The sequence below is a fragment of the Acomys russatus genome, chromosome 20 (genome assembly GCF_903995435.1).
Source record: "Acomys russatus chromosome 20, mAcoRus1.1, whole genome shotgun sequence".
Lineage (NCBI taxonomy): Eukaryota > Metazoa > Chordata > Mammalia > Rodentia > Muridae > Acomys > Acomys russatus.
The window spans coordinates 49,441,814-49,460,896 of NC_067156.1; the positions used below are offsets into that span (position 1 = coordinate 49,441,814).

The following is a 19,083-nucleotide window of genomic DNA, read 5'->3' on the forward strand; positions in this document are numbered from 1 at the left end:
CTCAAATCATCCATACATGCTTGTTGCTTCAGTATAACTAAAAGAAAACAAAGCAAATAAAGAGAGAGAGAGAGAAAAGAAAAAGAAAAGAGGAAGAAGAGAAGGAAGAAAGAAAGGAAGGAAGGAAAAGAAAAGCTTTCTTGAAGCAATGTCAAGAGTCTAGTGTTAAGGAGAATAGAGAATGTCAAGCTGTGGTTCACAACCACGGGAGCCTGATATAGAGGGCTGGTTCTGAGGCCAGGTACTCTTGGCAACTTGATGGGCCACACCACACACTTACTTGCTCAAAGTGCTACTGGCGTCTCTTCTCAGCCTTATCAGAACTTAACATTTTCAGTACTTTACCAATTTCTTGGTTATGTGTTATAATCGGACTAAGCCACCATGGTGCTTGGGCAATAGAAAATCAGTGAACCAAATCCCTAGTCAGTGTGGCTACAAGCTCCGGCACTGGTATTCTTGAACAGATGGTTTACTTTAGCTTGACAAAGCAACAGTTTATAATCTGGTGACACTGTCTACATATTGTACATAAAAGATGTTAGTTTGGGTCTCTACAGTTTTAATATGTTTCGTCTTTGTATGGACATTCATGTTTTAAAAGCTCAAAGAAGACTAATCCAGCTGGTGGTATTAACTTCATCCATTCTGATTTGTTTTTTCCCCCAATGTATTCACATTACCATGTGTACTTTGTAAACATGAAGAAGGCACCACAGAGGGAGGGGGCAAGTCAGTGCACTTGGTGGTTTATCTGTTGCCAGAAGATGCCTTCATTTGCATAATACAATACAATACAATATCATCTAATACTATTATTTTTCATTCTTGGTAGATTTAGGTGCAACTCAGCTGTTCTGTGTATTTTATGAACTGTGAGTTAAAGAACATGTCAAACAACAAGCGAATTAAAGCCAAGCCATCCATTTCTGTTTTGTAGCAACTTCTCCACTTGAGATGAAATTAACTTAATAGTTTGAAGATGCCATGTCTTCATATTTCTAAAAGAAGTTGTTCTAGTTTGGAAGAAGAAAATACACAAAGGAGGGCTTTTAAATAAACACAGACAATGCACTCCATAGAACAGAAGGAAGCTTTTCTCCGCATTTCCCAAGTCTTAGGAGACCGCTGACCTTACTGTGGCCAGAGAGATGTTCTGAAGTTTACTCTTTCTTTCCTGTCCCTTTGTTTCTATTTATTTTAACTTCAAAGCATTTTGAATCTAAATGGAATGCAAAGAGGGAAAATTTCTTCAGAAGTCTGGTAAGAAAATACCTCTACTTGAATCTGCTAAAATGGTGAAGTTCTTTCTGCAACAAGCCAACATCACAAAAACAACCTAACTATCTGTCTGCATATTTATATAAGCCATGTGATAATTTTCATAATTATAGGTATGTATAATATATACACATATATACATATATGTATGTCCATTATGAAAATATAAAGATAGATGACTCAACTTTTCCTTGAGTGGTTGACACTGAAATACCAACTCCATTTTCTTGGGTCTTGATCCAGCCATAGCTCACTCCACCTAGCCCCACACCACTATCATCACTGTGGGAATGTTTGATCCATCCTGAGATTCATCTGGAGTTTACAAACTCCGTTGTGGTATACACTGACACTTTTATGAGCCTTCGGAATTGTTCCATTAGGCAGTGTTCTTGTGTGGTGTGCAAGGGCGCCAACGTGTTGCTGAAGGATGAGGTCACTGCCAACTCTTGAGTGGACTCCAGCCCCTTTGCTGTAGGAGAGCTTACGGACCAAGCCACTGACCAGTAGAGGAGAAAAGCTGAGAAGTTCAGATTCTCAGCTTGTTGACAGTGGAGAATCACTAGAATTAAAAAAGAAAAAAAGGAACATGGCACCTTAGTCATGATAAGGCTTAGAATGAAAAGCAAGATGAGACTTTCATGACCTTGTCAGTAATTCCATAGGCTTTGAATATGCAGTTACTGTCCTCAGTACCCTAAGATATGTGAGGGAGAAGAACGGCAGATGAGAGAGAAGCCCCTGGAATCTATCTAAATGGGAGGAATTGTCACCTGTAGCTAGTCCCTCTTTCTCTTCATGTTCCGTGGGAAAAGGTTTTGGAACCTAACAGAGTGCTCAGATCACTGAACTCTGGGATCTATATTACACAACATGGAAAGCAGACAAGAACCAGATAACATCCACAAGTCTTGACAGAACAGAAAGCCAACACCCAACGGCATCACCAAATTCTCTAGCTAAAAATAATAAATAAAAGGACCGGAACTATAATCCAAAGGAAAGAAAAAAATCTGTCTTCCTCTCAGCCCAAAAGAAACAGAGAGAACGCAAGCCTCCCACATACATCTCCACTCTCCCCGAAAGAGAGGGGCAAGCAGAGCCCCCTCAGACCAAGTGCTCAGCCCTGGTGAGATGCTCATATTCCAGACAGGGCTTTGTGTGGACACCATCCAATTCTGCCTTCACAGATCACGCTCAAGGCTCCACTGCCATTTCAGATGGAAGAATCTTGACATAAGTGGAATAGTTCTGGATGTATGGATTATTTATAATTTAGTGCATGAGAATATGAGCTTGTCATGGCTAATCGTCATGGAATTTATAATCACCATGGAAACAGATCTCTAGGCATATCTGTGAGAGGTCATCTAGATTATGTTCACTGTGGTGAGAAGATCAACCCTAAACGTAAGAGGTACCGTTCCGTGGACTGGGGAATCCTGCACTGCATAAAAAGGAGAAAACAAGCTATGCACAAGCATTTTCTGGCTCCACTTCCTGACTATAGATGCAAACTGAGCAGGTGCCTCAGGCTTCCAACAGCAGAACTTCCCTCCAGGATGGGCTGCACACTCAAATCAAGAGCAATACAAAATCTTCCTTCCTGGAGTTGCTTCTGTCAGGTATCGTCTTGCAGCAACAGGACACATAACTAAAGACAAACTCAGTTCTTTTCTTGACAGAGAAAGGGCAAAGGCCACGCAGAATCACGGTCTCGGGATCTGTGGTTGTTTAACTAGAAATGCTCGCCAAGGCCCATAAGGAGTGGCACTATTAAAAGGTATGGTCTCGTTGGAGTAGCTGTGGCCTTGTTGGAGGAAGTGGCCACCGCGGAGGAGGCGTGCTTTGAGGTCTCCTATGCTCAAGCTAGAACTAAGGTGGCAGTCTCCTTTGGCTGGTTGTGGATCGAGATGCAGAACTCTCAGCTCCTTCTCCAGCACCACATCTGCCTGCATGTCACCATGCTCCTAGCCATGATGTTAATGGACCAAACTGTAAGCCAGCCTCAATTAAATGTTTTCCTTTATAAGTGTTGCTGTGGTCATAGTGTCTTTTCACAGAAATAAAAGCCTGCCTAAGTTAGTACCTCTTACTAGGAAGAACAATCAAAAAAATAACATTTGAGCATGGGAAAGTGGAGTCTAACCCAGAGTAGCACCAGGAAAAGAGAAGGGGTGTTTAACATTAAGAATGCATGTCTAGGGCTGGAGAGATGGCTCAGTGGTTAAGAGCACCGCCTGCTCTTCCAGAGGTCCTGAGTTCAGTTCCCGGCAACCACATGGTGGCTCACAACCATCTATAATGTGACCTGGTGCCCTCTTCTGGCCTGTGGGTGTGCAGGCAGACAACACTGTATATGTAATAATAAATAAATCTTTGAAAAAAAAAAAGAATACATGTCTAAGCCTAATATTCTTCTGTGTTCTGATGAAACTGACCTCACGTGCATGTAGACCATGTCTGCAACATGGTGGTGTTGACTATGCACCAAATGACTGGCTGACCACAGACACATAAGATTCTTGCTATATTCCAAGAAATGGCTCTAACACACGCCCTGGATATGAGGTGGGGAAGGAAGACCTGTGAGCTGCAGTCTCGTAAGTGCCCTTTCCCTTGGTGCCTAGTGTTTGCCATTTCTGAGTTTTCTGTGGGAGCCAAACACTATAGTGAATGCCTAATCACTCTTCTTAACCCACTGCCCATCCCACAAGTGACTTCATCACTAACATGACCATTACACCAACAAGGGCTCTGGGATGGTAAGCCAAGAGCTATTTTTTCCCACAGACCTAAGGAAAGGGAAGGGAAGGGAAGAGAAGGGAAGAAAAGAGAAGGGAAGGGAAGGGAGGGGAAGAGAAGGGAAGAAAAGAGAAGGGAAGGGAAGGGAGGGGAAGGGAAGGGAAGGGAAGGGAAGAGAAGGGAAGAAAAGAGAAGGGAAGGGCCTACACATCTATTACAGGTGCTATTATCTTTCTTGTTGTTGAAAAGTGAAAGTACATTGTCAGGTGTGTCATTATGATTTTTTTTAATCTTGTGAGAAACATGTGTTTCAAAAGGAGGCAGAAATAATGCAACAGATGCTCATGGGAAACTCAAGAAAACTGGTGGCTTTCAATGAGGAGTGTGTCTGCTAGCATAGCCCCCACACACATGCAATTAGACTTTCCACAGTAGAAAGTATGCATGTCAAAAGCATGTAAATAACAGGAGGAATAAGACTATTTGTCAATAAATATTTGTCAGATCAAGAAGACATCCTCCTTAGACAAAAGCTTTATTCTAAGACTGTCTTAGTTAGGATTTCTATTAAGCAATGAAACACCATGACCACTTACACTTACACGTGGTAGTCCATCACTAAAGGAGACCAGGGCAGGAACTCAAACGGGAGGAACCTGGAGACAAGAGCTGATGCAGAGACCATGGAGAGGTGCTGTTTACTGGCTTGCTTTCTTGCCTTGCTCAGCCTGCTTTCTTATAGAGCCCAGGAACACCAGCTCCGGGATAGACCTACCCACAATGGTCTGGGCCCTCCCACATCAATAACTAATTAAGAAAATACTCTACAGGTTTGCCTACAGCCCAATCTTAGTGAGAAGTTTTCTCAATTGAGACTCCGCCCCCTCCAATGACTCTAGATTGTATCAAGTTGACATAAAACTAGCACACACACCCACAAAGTTTCTTTTCTGTATTCTTTTTATTCTTGTATTGGTCATGCCCTTTGGCTGCATGGAGAGTTAATGTTTTTCAAGTTGTCTTACAAAAATATGATTTCGGTTGTTGCACATGAAGAATTCTCCAGTCCCAAACATGTTTAATCTCCAACTTATTTCTTTGAGCTAACTTGATCAGTGCTGGGCAGAATGACATGGATATAATTTTATATCCAAGGGGATGATAATAATAGTATTAGAATTGATCACACGTGGATATGTGCCATGGTAACCACTGTAATAACTAGTTTTGTATGGATTGTGTTTTATAGTGTCCACTCCAGCACTTTCTACACTCTCAGACTTAGACCTACACACATGCTGGCCTTCTCTGCCCAGGACATTTCTTCGTGGTAAAGTAGTGGATGCCTGTGTAGAAGGGGAGAGAGAGACGGTCTTCTATGTGCAGGTTGTTGAACCAAAATTTTAAATTTGAGCTACATCACTCAGTACGTGCTGGACCAGTACTCTTCAAACGGCATCAAAAGGAGCAGAGGCCATGCCAGGGTAGTGGCTCTCATGGAATTGATGGCAATGTGTAATACATCAAATTCAGCTTGGAGTAGAATGAATTTGATCTCATTTGGTAAGGCACAGACATGGCAATATCTTCCCTCTAGTCACCCTTTTGTCTCTCATCCTCCATTCTTGGAGGGCTACCGAGCCTTAGCAAAATCTTGATAGTTATACAATGGCATAGACAATGTCTCTCAACTCTGTTCTTCATTAAAATATTAAGAGGAGGTGTGATGCTGTGAAGGGATGTGCGGTCTGTGTGGAAAGACAGCACCGCACCCCCCTTCCCTTCGTCCTACTCCTTTGGCTTGCTTTGTAACCTAGATGGACTCTACCCAAGCAATATTTTCCATAGTCCCCCTTATAAGAGCATAATGGGCACTGCACTACAGCAAAATCAAAGCAAAACAAGAGTACCACAAATAGTCACACTTAAAAATTCATACAATGAGAAACGTGCATAGTGGTGTGTGCCTGTAATCCTAGCACTCAGAAAGCTGAGCAGGACCATGAGCTTGTGGCCATCATGGTTATATAGTCAGGTTCTGCCCAAACAATGGAAACAAAACAAAACTATAACTATCATCTATATATCCAATGGCTATAAACCAGGAGCTTGTGATAAAGTAAAAAACTACTTGGATGCTTGGAAAGGAGAGTCCAACTTAACTCCAGAAGCACAAACATCAACAACAGATCTAGTAGAGGAAACATTTTGTCCCTTGGTATTTACAGAGGACTTAATTTGGAGACCCTCCGTGGATAAGAAAATATTTAGATGCACAAGCCCCTGGCATAAAACAACTTTTCACAAACATTGTTACATATGCATGCTATTTGCGTGTCACCTCCCATAGACATTAAATCATGTCTAGATGACTTTACAATATAAACGGTATGTAAATAATTGTTACACTCCAGTGCTGTGCAATAGAGTCAATTAAAAAAAAAAGTCCTTGTTTGCTCAGTTCGGTTGTATTCTTTTCCCCTAGTATTCCATTAGCCGTTGGCTGAATCTATGATAGTAAAGGCCAACAACACCCAGTTAAAAGAAAATATAGACCTGATTCAACAACTTAACAAACAACACTTCGTAAGGTCCATGGTTTCCAATATTTTGATCATCATAAGAGAAAATATGGAAGTAAAAGGTGGAAGGGGAAGATGGCCTGATCCCTGGAACTGTGACCTGGAACTCTTGACTTCGACAGGCCTTGGTGTCTTCACGTTTTTTATCCTTCTGGCTGGCCATGCCGAGTCTCACCATTCAGCCCAAGTAGGACGCTACCTCCCCAGGCTGAAGCACTCCCTGTAGTATTTCCTTCTATTTGCACCTACTGGTTGGTTTACAGTTTCTTACCATTCTCAGGCTCCAGGAGAAAAGATTTGAGGGTGGTACAGCTATGTGGTGGTGACTCCCTGCTGCATCTTCTGGGCGACTTGTAGAATCCATGCACTGGGACACCCATCCTCATGGATGTGGTATCTTGTTCTCACCAGTGTGTGGCTTCCCATCGGAAGCAAGACCAGCCAATGGGGCCTTGTTAGTGTGCAATGAGAGAGCCCTTCCTGCTTGTACATGCCAGCCCTGTGGCTTGTACAGGGTGAGCTTGCCATCATGGCTGATTCTTGGTTCAGGAACTCCCTAAGGGTTCAGCTGTGCTCTTCACTGGGTTCCTTGATTCCCTGCCTATTTTCACAGTCTCATTCACTGGGGTTTGTTGTTGTTTTTCATTTGATTCAGAATGTCCACTGCTGTTAAATATTTGGTTTTATTTCATTCACTGAGAATCTATGAATAACTAGTAATTTGGGCACTTGCTAAAAGCCTGTGAAAAATTTGGAGACAAATCACATAAACACATAACAGTTTCCCATGATTTTAGGGTTACTTTTCTGGCTACACGGGTAGGAACACTGGTGGCTTCAGAGCTTGTGTCTATTTATGGAGTTCTTTTGTTTTCTCTATAAGGAGGAGCACAGCAGAGTCACCAGATTCTGAACAGAAGACTCGATTGTAGGATTAGCCTTTCTTTCCCAGTCGGAATAGTCCTGATATCCTCTGGACTTCTCACAATTGTATGAGTACCAAGAGACTTGTCATGTGTCACACAATGTGAAGATTAAGCATCAGTACAGACTATGTTGAATCTGGTCCTGATGTTACCGATCTTAAGAGACCTAAGCTTCAGAGAGATGGGATGTTATTGGTCAGGGTCACTCCTACATGGTCACTTCTCTTCCTATACACAACTAAAACTGCACTTGCACAAAGGTGTGGGCTGATTACATTGCCAATAATCAGGACCTCAGAGCAGCAGGCAACCTTTTAGTCACCAGGTGCATCCACCCACCCACTTTACATGTGGTAGTATCCAACTGAAGAATTAATTGTAGACTTCTCCACATATGAAACTAACAATGGCATAAGTATTTAAATGTCTACAAACAGGGAACAGACATTTTGGCTGGGGGCATGGCTAAGAGATGCATGATAGAGATTCAGAGCTAAAACGTGGCACACAACCAGTGGAAAACTTAAGGAAGAAATCCTACGAAGCTGTGACTTTGCATTGACCATTAGATCTCTCTGGCCTCTCCTCCATCAACAGAGGTAGGCAGCGATAGCTGAAGTAGCTAAACTAAAGACAAAGGAGCTGAGGTAGAGCAGCTGAACTTGCAAGGAGACAGGGACCCAAGGGATCGGTGTGTAAGATACTAAGGATTTGTTCCCCAGGGTCCTGGCCATGCAATTCAGATTAGTTTTCTTCTTGGCTTTGACTTTGGTCTTTGGATGGTAGCCACGCGGTTGAAATATGCTTAACTATGTCTCTCGAAAATCAGATAGTATGTGGAATTAATAATTGCAGCTGTGGAGTTTATCACAGCAATAGAAAAGTAACTAATACACTTACGCAGGATGTGTCACAGCTTTTCAGCCAATATATCTCGTAGAAGGAAAGGCTTATTTGGGGCTTACAGCTGCAGAGGATTAGAGTCCATGATGGCAGAGTGGAAGTAGCAGGCAACGGATGGCTGGAGCAGCTGAGAACTCACATCCCAAACTACAGACAGGAATCAGAACACAAACTGGAAATGCTTTGATCTCCTGAAACCTCAAATCTTGCCCTCGGTGACATACTTCCTCCAACATAGCCACATTGCCTGAGCCTCGTCATACAGCTACCAACTGTGGACCAAGCATTCCAAAGACAGAGACTTACAGAGGCTATTTCATTCAAGCAATCACTGAAAACCAAGCCAAATCGATCCCTGGATGCTGTGAGCTGCACCACATCCATTATGGCCCTGACTCCTTCTCAGAATCTACAGACAATGGGACACGCTCACAAGAATAAACTGTTTGGTGTTGAGAACTACACAAATCCTGGGAATTCGGATTGTGCCATGTGGCCGAGAACATAGCTCTTTACACAACGTCTTCTCCATCAACAGACCCAAAGGACCTGGGTGGAGGTTACAATATTTCAGCACGCTGGCTGATGCTACTTAAAGAATCCTGTCCAGCTACCTGTTTCAGGGTCTCTTGCATCATTACTGAGACCCGGACTTCCTGGCTCTCACTCACTGCTCTGGGGATTCCAGAGTTGACAATTGACCTTTCACCTCTTTACCAGTCCTCTTCCCAACTCTGCTCCTCTGGGCACGGAGCCCATCATAGCCATCCCAGGGTTGGATTTATACTGTGCTTCTTCATTATCACTCTCTAGAAGTAGGTATACTAACAGCAAACATTAAAAGCCACTCCAGGGCTGGAGAGATGGCTCAGCGGTTAAAAGCACTGGCTGCTCTTCCAGAGGTCCTGAGTTCAATTCCCAGCAACCATATGGTGGCTCACAACCATCTATTATAAGATCTGGTGCCCTCTTCTGGTGTTCAAGTGTACATGCAGATACAACATTGTATACATAATAACTTAAAAAAAAAAAAAAAAAAAGCCACTCCATACCCAGAGTGCTGGAAGTGCAACTGCAGTGCCCATTACTTAGGAGGATGGGGCTAGAGGACCATTTGACTCTAGGAGAGTTAGCATTTCGAGGCCAGCCCGGGAAACATATTACATAGAGTCATGGTCTAAAGAAGAAAGGAAGACAAAAGAAAGGAGGAAGAGGAGAAGAGGAGGGAAGAAGAAGAACAAACAGAGGTGAGAGAGGAGAAGGGGGAGGGGGAAGAGAGAGATGGCGGGAAGATAGTGCAAACAATGAACTCCATTGTTGCTGTGGAGCTAGGCCTCGGTAGGCAGGAGGCAGGAGTCCACTGGGACACGTCTGAGTATAATCATGCCGAGATGGTCCAGCCCTTAGATACATGAGAGTGCTTGGGGAAAAAAGTCAACTGACAAAACAAATTTCAAACTGCTGACATCACTCAGGCTTTGTTTACGCCACATCAGTAAGACCAGCTAGAAAAACAAAAGTTGAAAGAACTTGACTGTCAGGGTGATGCCAAATTACAGCTAGCCTCTTAGTTTTGTTCTTTTTCTATTCTTTTAATAACACAAATAATTACCAAAGCATCGAGCATTACCTACATTTTCTGCTGATGGGTGATGAATGACCTCTACAGTTTTGCTTACACAAAACACGTCACCCCAAAGTCATTCTCATATTGTCAGCCTGTTTCAAATATTCTCCAATAGACTATTAGATATCAAATGATTAAAAGATGTAGAATAATTAAACACTAACTAATATGTGTTCCTGGTGACTGTTTAATGTTCTGTTTAAGTGGCCAAGTTCAAGCCATTGCCAACTGTCCAACATCTCTAGGAAGGAACCAAGTTCAAGGCTTAAGATGAAAATCTGATTGATCCTGGAGGGGGGAGGCGATTTTTATTTCCAAAGTCACCTGTTGGGTACTCACGTCTAGCAACCAGGGTGCTTCATGGCCAGGATCAAAAGAAAAAACAAGTGAAGCAGGAAAGACAAAAGACATCTCACTCTCCTCAGAAACCATTTCTGAGATCTCGTCTCCCTGCCCCCTCCCCCCCACGCACCGATTCTTTCATCGTCAAGATTTAGAAACAGTGGCATGGATAATTTTCTCAAGGTCCTTGCACACTAGGCAGCTGCTATGCATCATGATCGCATATTAATGATGGAAAGATAATGATGACAAGAACGAAAGCGTATCAAAGGCTGTCAGTAACATACGTTAAAACACCTGTGGCCAGCCCAGGAAGAAGAACCTGAAAGAGTGGGAACTGTCCAATGCTAAGATGCAGCTAGTTTTGAAAGTCTAATGCCTTAGGAGTTGAATGATTGCATTGTTCAAAGGGCAGAAAACCCTCTTGGGAAATCAAGCATGTAGCGAAGTGTTTTATTTAGGAAAAACACCAGCAGAGTTGAGTCGAGAAATGTTTTCCACTCCATCTGGTCTCATGTCTGCTCTTTATCCCAATTTGAGGAGGAGGTGACCTGATGGCCATCTTTGGAGTCTGGTAAAAAAAAAAAAAAAAAAAAAAAAAAAAAAAAAAAAAATTCAAGGGAGAAGAGGAGGCCAAGGAAGCAAGACCTTTGCAGAGGAAGGGCTGCCCAGGTTAAGTTAGCTACGGGGCTGCCCAGTATGAGAGGACTCAAAAAGAAGAGAGGAAGATTGCTTGCCCTGGGATTTAAAGTTCAATACGAACTTGAGCAAACCCTAGACAACAAATAATAAAAGCAGCTTCATAGTGGTTCTTTACGCTGGGAGAGAAAACCACTCAGAAGAAGTCTTGCAAGTGAAATGTCTCCCGTTTCAACAAGCCTAACAGGAAAGGGGTGGCATAGAGAAAGGGCTCCTGGAGTCTAAATCCTGAGCTAGACAAGTAAGGGCCAGCTACAAGGCTTCGGTGGTTCCCAGAGGCGCCCAGACATAGATTGGTAATAGTCTACACAGAACAGGGTGTTCTTGAGAGAGCTCAGCAGCAGTTCCCCAGAACTCAATGCCTTCCAATCTCCTTTCCCCTTTGCTTCATAAATTCGCGTGCAAGAGCACACCCAGTCCCCAATTAAAAAACAAAAAAACACCTCGCTTCCCTTAGACCCTACTGGAAACCTAAGTCCTAAAGACCCTCACCATTCCCTTGCAAAATGATTTCTACAAGTGGACTGGACCTGAAGAGTCCAGGGCTGTTCAGGTTGGAGGCCGCGAGGATGAACTGCAGACTGCATTGCCTGCCACAAGCTGTAGCCGCTTGACCTGACGACTTTCATAAAGTGGGCAGTCGGGAGCAGAAGAACAGAAAAGGGAGTGAAGATGTGGCGGTGTGGCCAGGCAGAGGGGAAAGGCGCGCCTTTGAGGAAGAAGAGGGAGGAAGCTAAAGAGCAGGCGCTCTAAAGGAAGTAGGACAGGAGTGGGAGGAGATAGCAAAGAGGCGCGGAGCCGGCAGTCAAGAACGGAGGGCAAAGAAAGCGGGAGACGGAGGCGTGGCTTGGGGAGTGGCCACGCCGACGCCCCGCCCCTCCCGGCCCCGCCTCCGAGCCGCCCGGGGCGCTCAGCAAATATGAAGAGACTCCGCCGCCGCGGCTGCAGCGGCCACTGCATCTCTGAGCTGTGCGCGCCGCGGCCGGGGCGGGCCTCGGGACTAGGGCTGGGAGCCAAGGAGTTGGGGCGGGACGCGGAGAGGCTGGGTTGCGGTTCGGAGCCCCGCTCGGATCCGGCCCCGACGGCGTGCAGGGAGCGCGCGCTCTGCAGTCCCGCGCTGCGTCCGCCGGGTATGGGGCGCGCCGCTGCCTGAGGTCGGGCCTGGCGGGCGCCCGCCGGGGTCTGTGGCTGAGGAGCCGTGTGCGCCCAGCACCGAAGCGGCCCGCTCAAGGAGGGTACCGAGACGGACGACAGCGAGGCCCGGAGGAGCACGGAGATGTCCCGTGTGCGCCGCCTCCTGCTCGGATACCTGTTCCCAGCCCTCCTGTTGCATGGTGAGTTCAGAGGTGGGTGGGTGAGTATAGGGAGGGAGGTCCTGTCCTCCCAACGCTCCGCAGATGACGATGGGAGACGCGCCTAGTCGTTGGGGGGCACAGAGCGCCCCGCCCGTTTGCCCAATCCGACCGGTGCGCGGAACCCCTTCCCCCAGCGTCGCCCACAGTGGTTTTTGCTGCGGCAGTGTTCTTTCTGAAAGGATGCGAACCTCGCCCAAACACTTTTTATCTCTCACATCCGTAGCTGCACCGCCAAGGGAAAACTTTATATCCACTCTGTGGGCCTTTCCAGCTGTAAACTGTCACGAAACCGCAGGCTTTGCGGTCCCATTTCCACCAGTGTCAGAGCGCAGCAGGGGCTCTTAGTGGGGTCCTGGCCTTTATGAGACTGTAAAGAGAAAACTGTGCTGGTTTATAGGGAGGACACGTCTCACGGATGTTTGTCTGCCGTCTGAGGACCAGTGTTTGTAGTCTGCCGGGCCCCCTTGGCTCTGCATTGAAGCTTAGTGTGCTGCTGGGTTCTCTGGGCGCAAGGGGACTCTTGGTAACGGGTCATGAAAGCCAGACTGAAGGAGCTGTACGCCCAGATCCCTCAAACTGGTGCGGGATGAAGTCTTCCTGTGCTGTTCTTTGCACTAGTTCTCCAGGCTGCAAAAAAACCGTAGCCAGACATCTGCGCTCGAAAGGGGTTCCATTGTGGTGGATTGCATTGTGGTGGACAAAGCATGTCTTGTGACAGGTGGTTGTTGATGATTATGACAGACGGCGGTTTGGTCATTCTGTTGTCCAGAGCTGTGGTCAGACACCTGACATTTCAGTCGAGTGACTTTACTAGTGTCTTTTCTTAACATCCACTGAAACCAACCTAACCTGCAACAGGGGCCAGCACTGTTTCCCACCCACCTCCCCCACACCCCTAGCTTCTGGGGTACTGTTTTCTTTGTAGTCTTTGGGACAGCTTTCGAAGCTCCCTCGAGGCTTTGTGAACCTGCCTGCCCAATTGATTGCCAAGGTGTACAGATGAGCCCCAGCCACCCCAGCATCTTAAAAGTCAGGATGGAACGCTTGCAGTTCCAGGGCAAGAGAGAGAGAGAGAGAAGGTATAATTATAGGTTGGACTTCTAGGCCCATCTGCTTAGAATTACAGAGCAGTTTTAATCTTTGGCTGAAACATGAAACAAATCAGAGCCAATGAGCAGATCAAACAGCAGCTGCCACACACACAAGAAAAAAAGAGAGGATGAAACAGACAAAATTGCCCCCTTGTTAAAAAAAAAAAAAAAGATTTTATTGATACTACCGTTGTAATATCTGGGGGGGGGGGAAGGTAGTAGTGCTGTCAAGTGAAGTTATTTAAAAGATTCATATGCATAGACTCTATTGCCAGTTGAACTTCAGGGACCATCTTCACAAAAATACCATGGCCCCCCACTGTGAGCCTTTTGCTGCCTCTTGAGAAACGGGGGCTGTAATGATATGCCTACTTACCAATCCAACTGAGACTGGACTAGCTGGCAGATATCAGGAGCCCATATATACAAGTGTATCATTTAGTCCAATGTAGCCAGGAATCTCCCACATTTAAGTCGAGAGTCTGTGATTACTCCATGGGATCGGGGGAAGTCTCCCCAGTGGGGCCAAGAGATGAACAAGACAGAGGGAGTAACTGCAAGATGCAGTCTGAGCTGTGAGTAGGAACAGGGCCAGTGTGTGTGTGTGTGTGTGTGTGTGTGTGTGTGTGTGTGTGTGTGTGTGTTTATGAAGAGAACTTAAGATAAAAAGGGAGGCTTGAAAAGCTTAATTGGGCAGGCTGGATAAACCTTCAAAGGGTAATGCAACTCCACATTGAGTTTGCAATGATGCAATTATTAAAACAAAAGTTGACCAAAGATCTTTATACTTAGATCCAAGGGGGGAGTTGTGGGATTCAGAGGCAAGATGCAATGCAAAGAGTAGTTATTCACGTGACAAATGCTCGTGGTCTAAGAAAAGGATGGTATGAAGTGCCCAAAGGGACTTGAAATCGCCACACACACACCCCTGAATTTTTATGTGATTAAAATATTTTAACAGAAAACAGGTATTAAGGAACTTAACCCAAGAGAGTGGCTTGGTGAGCTGCACCATTTCTGAGATAGGAATTTCACAAGCTTCTAGAAAATACTGTGGCAAAAGCTAAAGCCTGCTCAATTATTTCAATAAAAGACACAAGTCCGAAGGAATTCCTAGAATGGGTTAATGATTTCTTTCCTGATATGTAGGCATTTGATTTGCTAACCATGAGACACCATTTGACTATTTATGATAGCAATTTTGTAGATAAAAGCAAGTGTTCTATGGCTCTAAATGTACTTGTAGCAACTCTAATACATTTCAGTCGGCCTGGATAGAAGATCTGCTGCATGGACAAGGGAGGCTAGTGAGAAAGACACAGAGGGTTCCCTGAAGGACCCGAGCGAGGCTACTGGTGGCAGTGCCATTATGTATGAGATCCAGTCTTTGTTCAGTTCTGTAGCCACTTTGATTTCAATTCATTAGAAGTCATAAATCACCCTCCCTGCCCCCCCCCCAAATCCTATCCATGAGTAAATTAACTCTCACAGGACCTGAGGCTTTTTTTTTTTTCTTCTTTTATGCAACTATAAAGTGTAGTTTGAGACCCAAGTTCAAAGTGTGCTGTACAGAAGTGTGCCCTCCACTCTGCTTTCCTCCTGCTCAGATTCTGCAAACAACTGCACTTCTTAATCCAAATAAAACCTCTTGAGTGTCACAAAGGTGCACAGCTGGCAGCTATCCATTATCACTATTTTCTTTGCTTAAAGGAAAAGGCAGTTACGTTCGTTCACGTGTCAAATTTTAAAACTCATTCAGCTCTGGACACAGACTGGCAGGAGGTGAGCACAGTAAGTGGGGCTACACCAACAGGACAGCCAGTACATTTCCATAGCAGAGCAGATGTTGAGAGAGCAGTGTTTCTCAAATGCTGTTTCCTTTTGTTTCCTTTGACTTCTCAGAGAAGTGGAGACCTTTTAAATTTTCCCCCTTTGATCCAGCTTATTCTATCAGATGTTTAGGAGCTCACCTTGGTCAAGGGCTCACCTTACAAGCACCAGGACCCGAGTTTTGTCCCCCAGAACCCACACAAGCATAGCCATAATCCTAGGGCTGGTGAGGTGAAGGCAGTCATGTCTCTGATCAGCCGGGCTAGTATGCTTGAACAGACTGAGGAAAGAAAGGAAGAGAGGGAGGGAGGAAGGAAAAGAAGGAAAGAAAGAAAGAAAGGTAAGGTGGATGGTATCTGAGGCTTGACACTTTGACATTTGTTCTCTGGCTTCCACACACAGAAATACATACCAATGTGAACCTACACACATACACACACACACACACACACACACACACACACACACACACACAGAGGGGAGAGTGAGAGGAAGGGAGGAGGGGGTGGACATTTAAAAACTGCCAATTGCCAAATCAGTGCTCAACCAACAAATTCCCAGAAAACATTCTTTTTCAAGAAGATATTTAAATGCAGCACAATAGAGACCTTCACAATGCCATTTTACTGACAATAGTCTTTGTAACCAACAAAATATGTTTCTTCCCTGTTCCTTTTCCCTCTTTGTCATCAAATGGAATGTTGACAAAGATCATAACTTATCTGTCCACAGTAGTGGGCAAGGACCTTGGACAGGTGTTATCCCATGTGGCCGAGGAGTTGTATGGCCACGTGCCCTCTTTCTCCCTAACAGATACGGACTCTCGACACGGGTGGACAATGTGGCTGTGTAGCTGTGTACTGCTTAATATGCCAACTGACAGAGTCTGAACGAAGCATAGCACATTAAGAGCAGGGACAGGAACAGACATGCTGGTGACAGTGGGTAGATGCTCAGGGCCTGTGGAATAGGTGTGCCTGCTGCTGAAGTGATCATAGAGGAAAGTTCCAGAAGACACCAGACACTAGCCACCAAGACTGGATGCTGCTGTGCAGTAATTGTATGTATACCGGCTGTCGCTCGGCTTTCTCAGCTTCAGGGCAAATTATTATGGAAAATGGAGTGGTAGGTATCTGATATGAGAACGGATCCATGTGAGAAATCAGTAAGTGTATTCTGTTCTCTTAAGTGCCCTGCAGTTTTATTCACTCAGCTAGCCAGTGTTCAAAATGTTTAGCTGTGAATCTACTGCCTGTGTGTGTCACTGCTCGCTATGTGCAAGGCCAAGGAGGGAGCTTTCTCTTTTCTTGAGAATTCCTGAAGAGTTTCTACTGGTAACGAAGAGATAACTCTATGAACCTCAGATCCAGGAGGGTGGCCCACTGTGTGTCATTGTATTAGTCTGCTTTCAGGAATCCCACACATGTACCATACACACACACACACACACACACACACACACACACACACACACACATGCACGCATGCTCATACCACATACAGTATACATACATGTCCCCCACACAAACATGCTTCATGCATATAAAACACACACATATTGTACAAACACAAAGCACAAAGATCGTATCACACACAGCTACGTAGACACACATACCACATATGTATAAGTGGTACAGATATCATAGGTATGATATACCACAAACTCCACATACAAACACCCACATACACCACACACACCACATACAAACATGTTTCTAAATACGTACCAAACATGTACCGTATCCATGCACCATACAGAGCATACACATATATGCTGCACAAGCATAAATCACATATATGTGGGACACACATATATACAACACGTACACATAGAAGAAGGATTGGACCATCTCAAGTCAATGCATATCTACTCCAAAGGCCTTGGTAGGTATTAAAAGACTCCCACTAAAATCAAATGTAGCCAGAAATTGGAAAAGTTTTGCTTTATTATGTTTTTTCTAAGGGGTGATTATTTCCTGTATGAAGATTTACAGGCAGTATAGCAGTTCTTTTAGTTTCTGTTTGCCACTGGAAAGAAACTTGGAACTAAAAACAAGAATGTGGTATGCACCAGGGCCCACATGGTGGTTAGCCCTGGTACCACCTGCAGCATGCAAGCTCCTATTCCAGGCCCTGGGAGCTGTGCTGAGCTTATCTCCCCGTACCCACTTCAAAGCTTGCTGTACAGTAATGACTGCTCATTTAATTGGGCAGGGCGATTTCATGGATAAGTAATTACCTGTAGTTAAGCTAATCAGCCTCATTTTCTATATCAACACTAGTGCTGACTTGAGATACTGTACTCTTCTATGGAGGCACATATTATGTAAAGCAGGGAAAGTTGTAAAGTGAGTTTTGAGAAAAGGATCCCTCAGAGGCCTCTGCTCAGGGTACTGCTAATGTGTTGACATGGCGTGTATTTACTTTTAAAAATTAAGTTTTAAGCATTGGAGTATATCTCTAGAGACTGGCCTGACCAAAGATTAGTTCAGCCCCACGTGTGTGCCTGAAAATTATTGTTTTCCTGTGAATTTTGCATTGGGTTATCTATAAAATGCCTCAGGAGACTTTACTTCCCAGTCAGCCTACACAGGCATGTGGAAACCAGAATCTATAGATAATTTAGTTCTTAAAATGTTATTTAAAAAAAAAACCAGCAACACAGATTTGGACCCACATACTTTTCATATGTCAACAATGGTCTTTGTGTAAGAACCCAACTCGTTATAGTTATTAGCCCTTTGTTCAGTAAATGAATGTTGTCTCTCAAAAAGTGAGCAACAACCAACTGCCTCCCTCCCTTCCTGCCTCTTTGCCTGCAGCCTGGCTTGCTCCTGAGAGCACCATGGCTCTTTGGAGGAGATGTAGTTACAGCAGACATCCCACCGCCATCCCTCCCTTTGAAAGCTCTGCTAAGGGCCACCTTCCGAGAGTGCGGCCCGTGCTTTCTTTCAGGTGATGTGAACAGCTGGGCCCTTGTTGATTGGAGAACAGACTTCAGTGAGAGTCAGCCTCCTGCTTCCTCTTATTCAAGCAAATCTCAGTTTTATTTGTGGCCGTTGGGTGTTCTTACTGTGAACAGGAGACTGCTATGGGTTGGTGGATAAGATTTCAGCAGAATTTAGGAGTCCTGGGTGCAGTAATTCATCTACCTGTGGAGGAGGGGTGCCACTCATGGATCTGCCTCTGTGTACACAGTCCCCGCAGCAATCCAAGGTCTTTGTAATATTCGGAAAATGGTAACCTATAAATGCTTAACCTCACGGGACTTAATTTGTTTTCAATAAGTGAACAATTTCCTTCCAGACTTTTACATTACTCCTTCCCTCACATTCCTTCAAAAGAAACCACCCTTATGCCATAATGATTTTATTTGGGTCCAGGCCATGCTTGAGATCACTTTCTGGAGTTGTTTGATGACCGACTTACTCAGAGTTCCCCTGGACTGGGAACAGGGATGGGACTGTCCTTGTAAATGGGTACTGTGGCCAACTGTTCATAAATTTACCTAAGAGTGTCCCTGTGCCTAAATGGTAAACAGTGACTGACCAAATGAAGACAGTGTTTCTGAAAAGTGAGTTGTCAAGTGTTGGGTGACCCTGAAGACCCCTAGGTTGACCAGTGGTCTAAGGTTGGGCTCCTTGACTGGCACATCAAGGCTATGCCCTGACAAAGAAGTGATGAGGCGTAAGGATGTCGGCC

General features: G+C 44.8%; 1 protein-coding gene across 1 annotated transcript in view; it reads left to right on the forward strand.

Moving 5' to 3' along the window:
* Positions 1-12,254: 12,254 nt before the first annotated feature.
* The window catches only part of Apcdd1 (APC down-regulated 1), a 29,966-nt gene continuing 23,137 nt past the window's right edge, over positions 12,255-19,083 (forward strand). Inside the window, exon 1 of the mRNA XM_051163417.1 lies at positions 12,255-12,439. Coding sequence (XP_051019374.1) covers positions 12,382-12,439 — 58 coding nt within the window. The 5' untranslated portion in view covers positions 12,255-12,381. The remainder of the gene's footprint in view (positions 12,440-19,083) is intronic.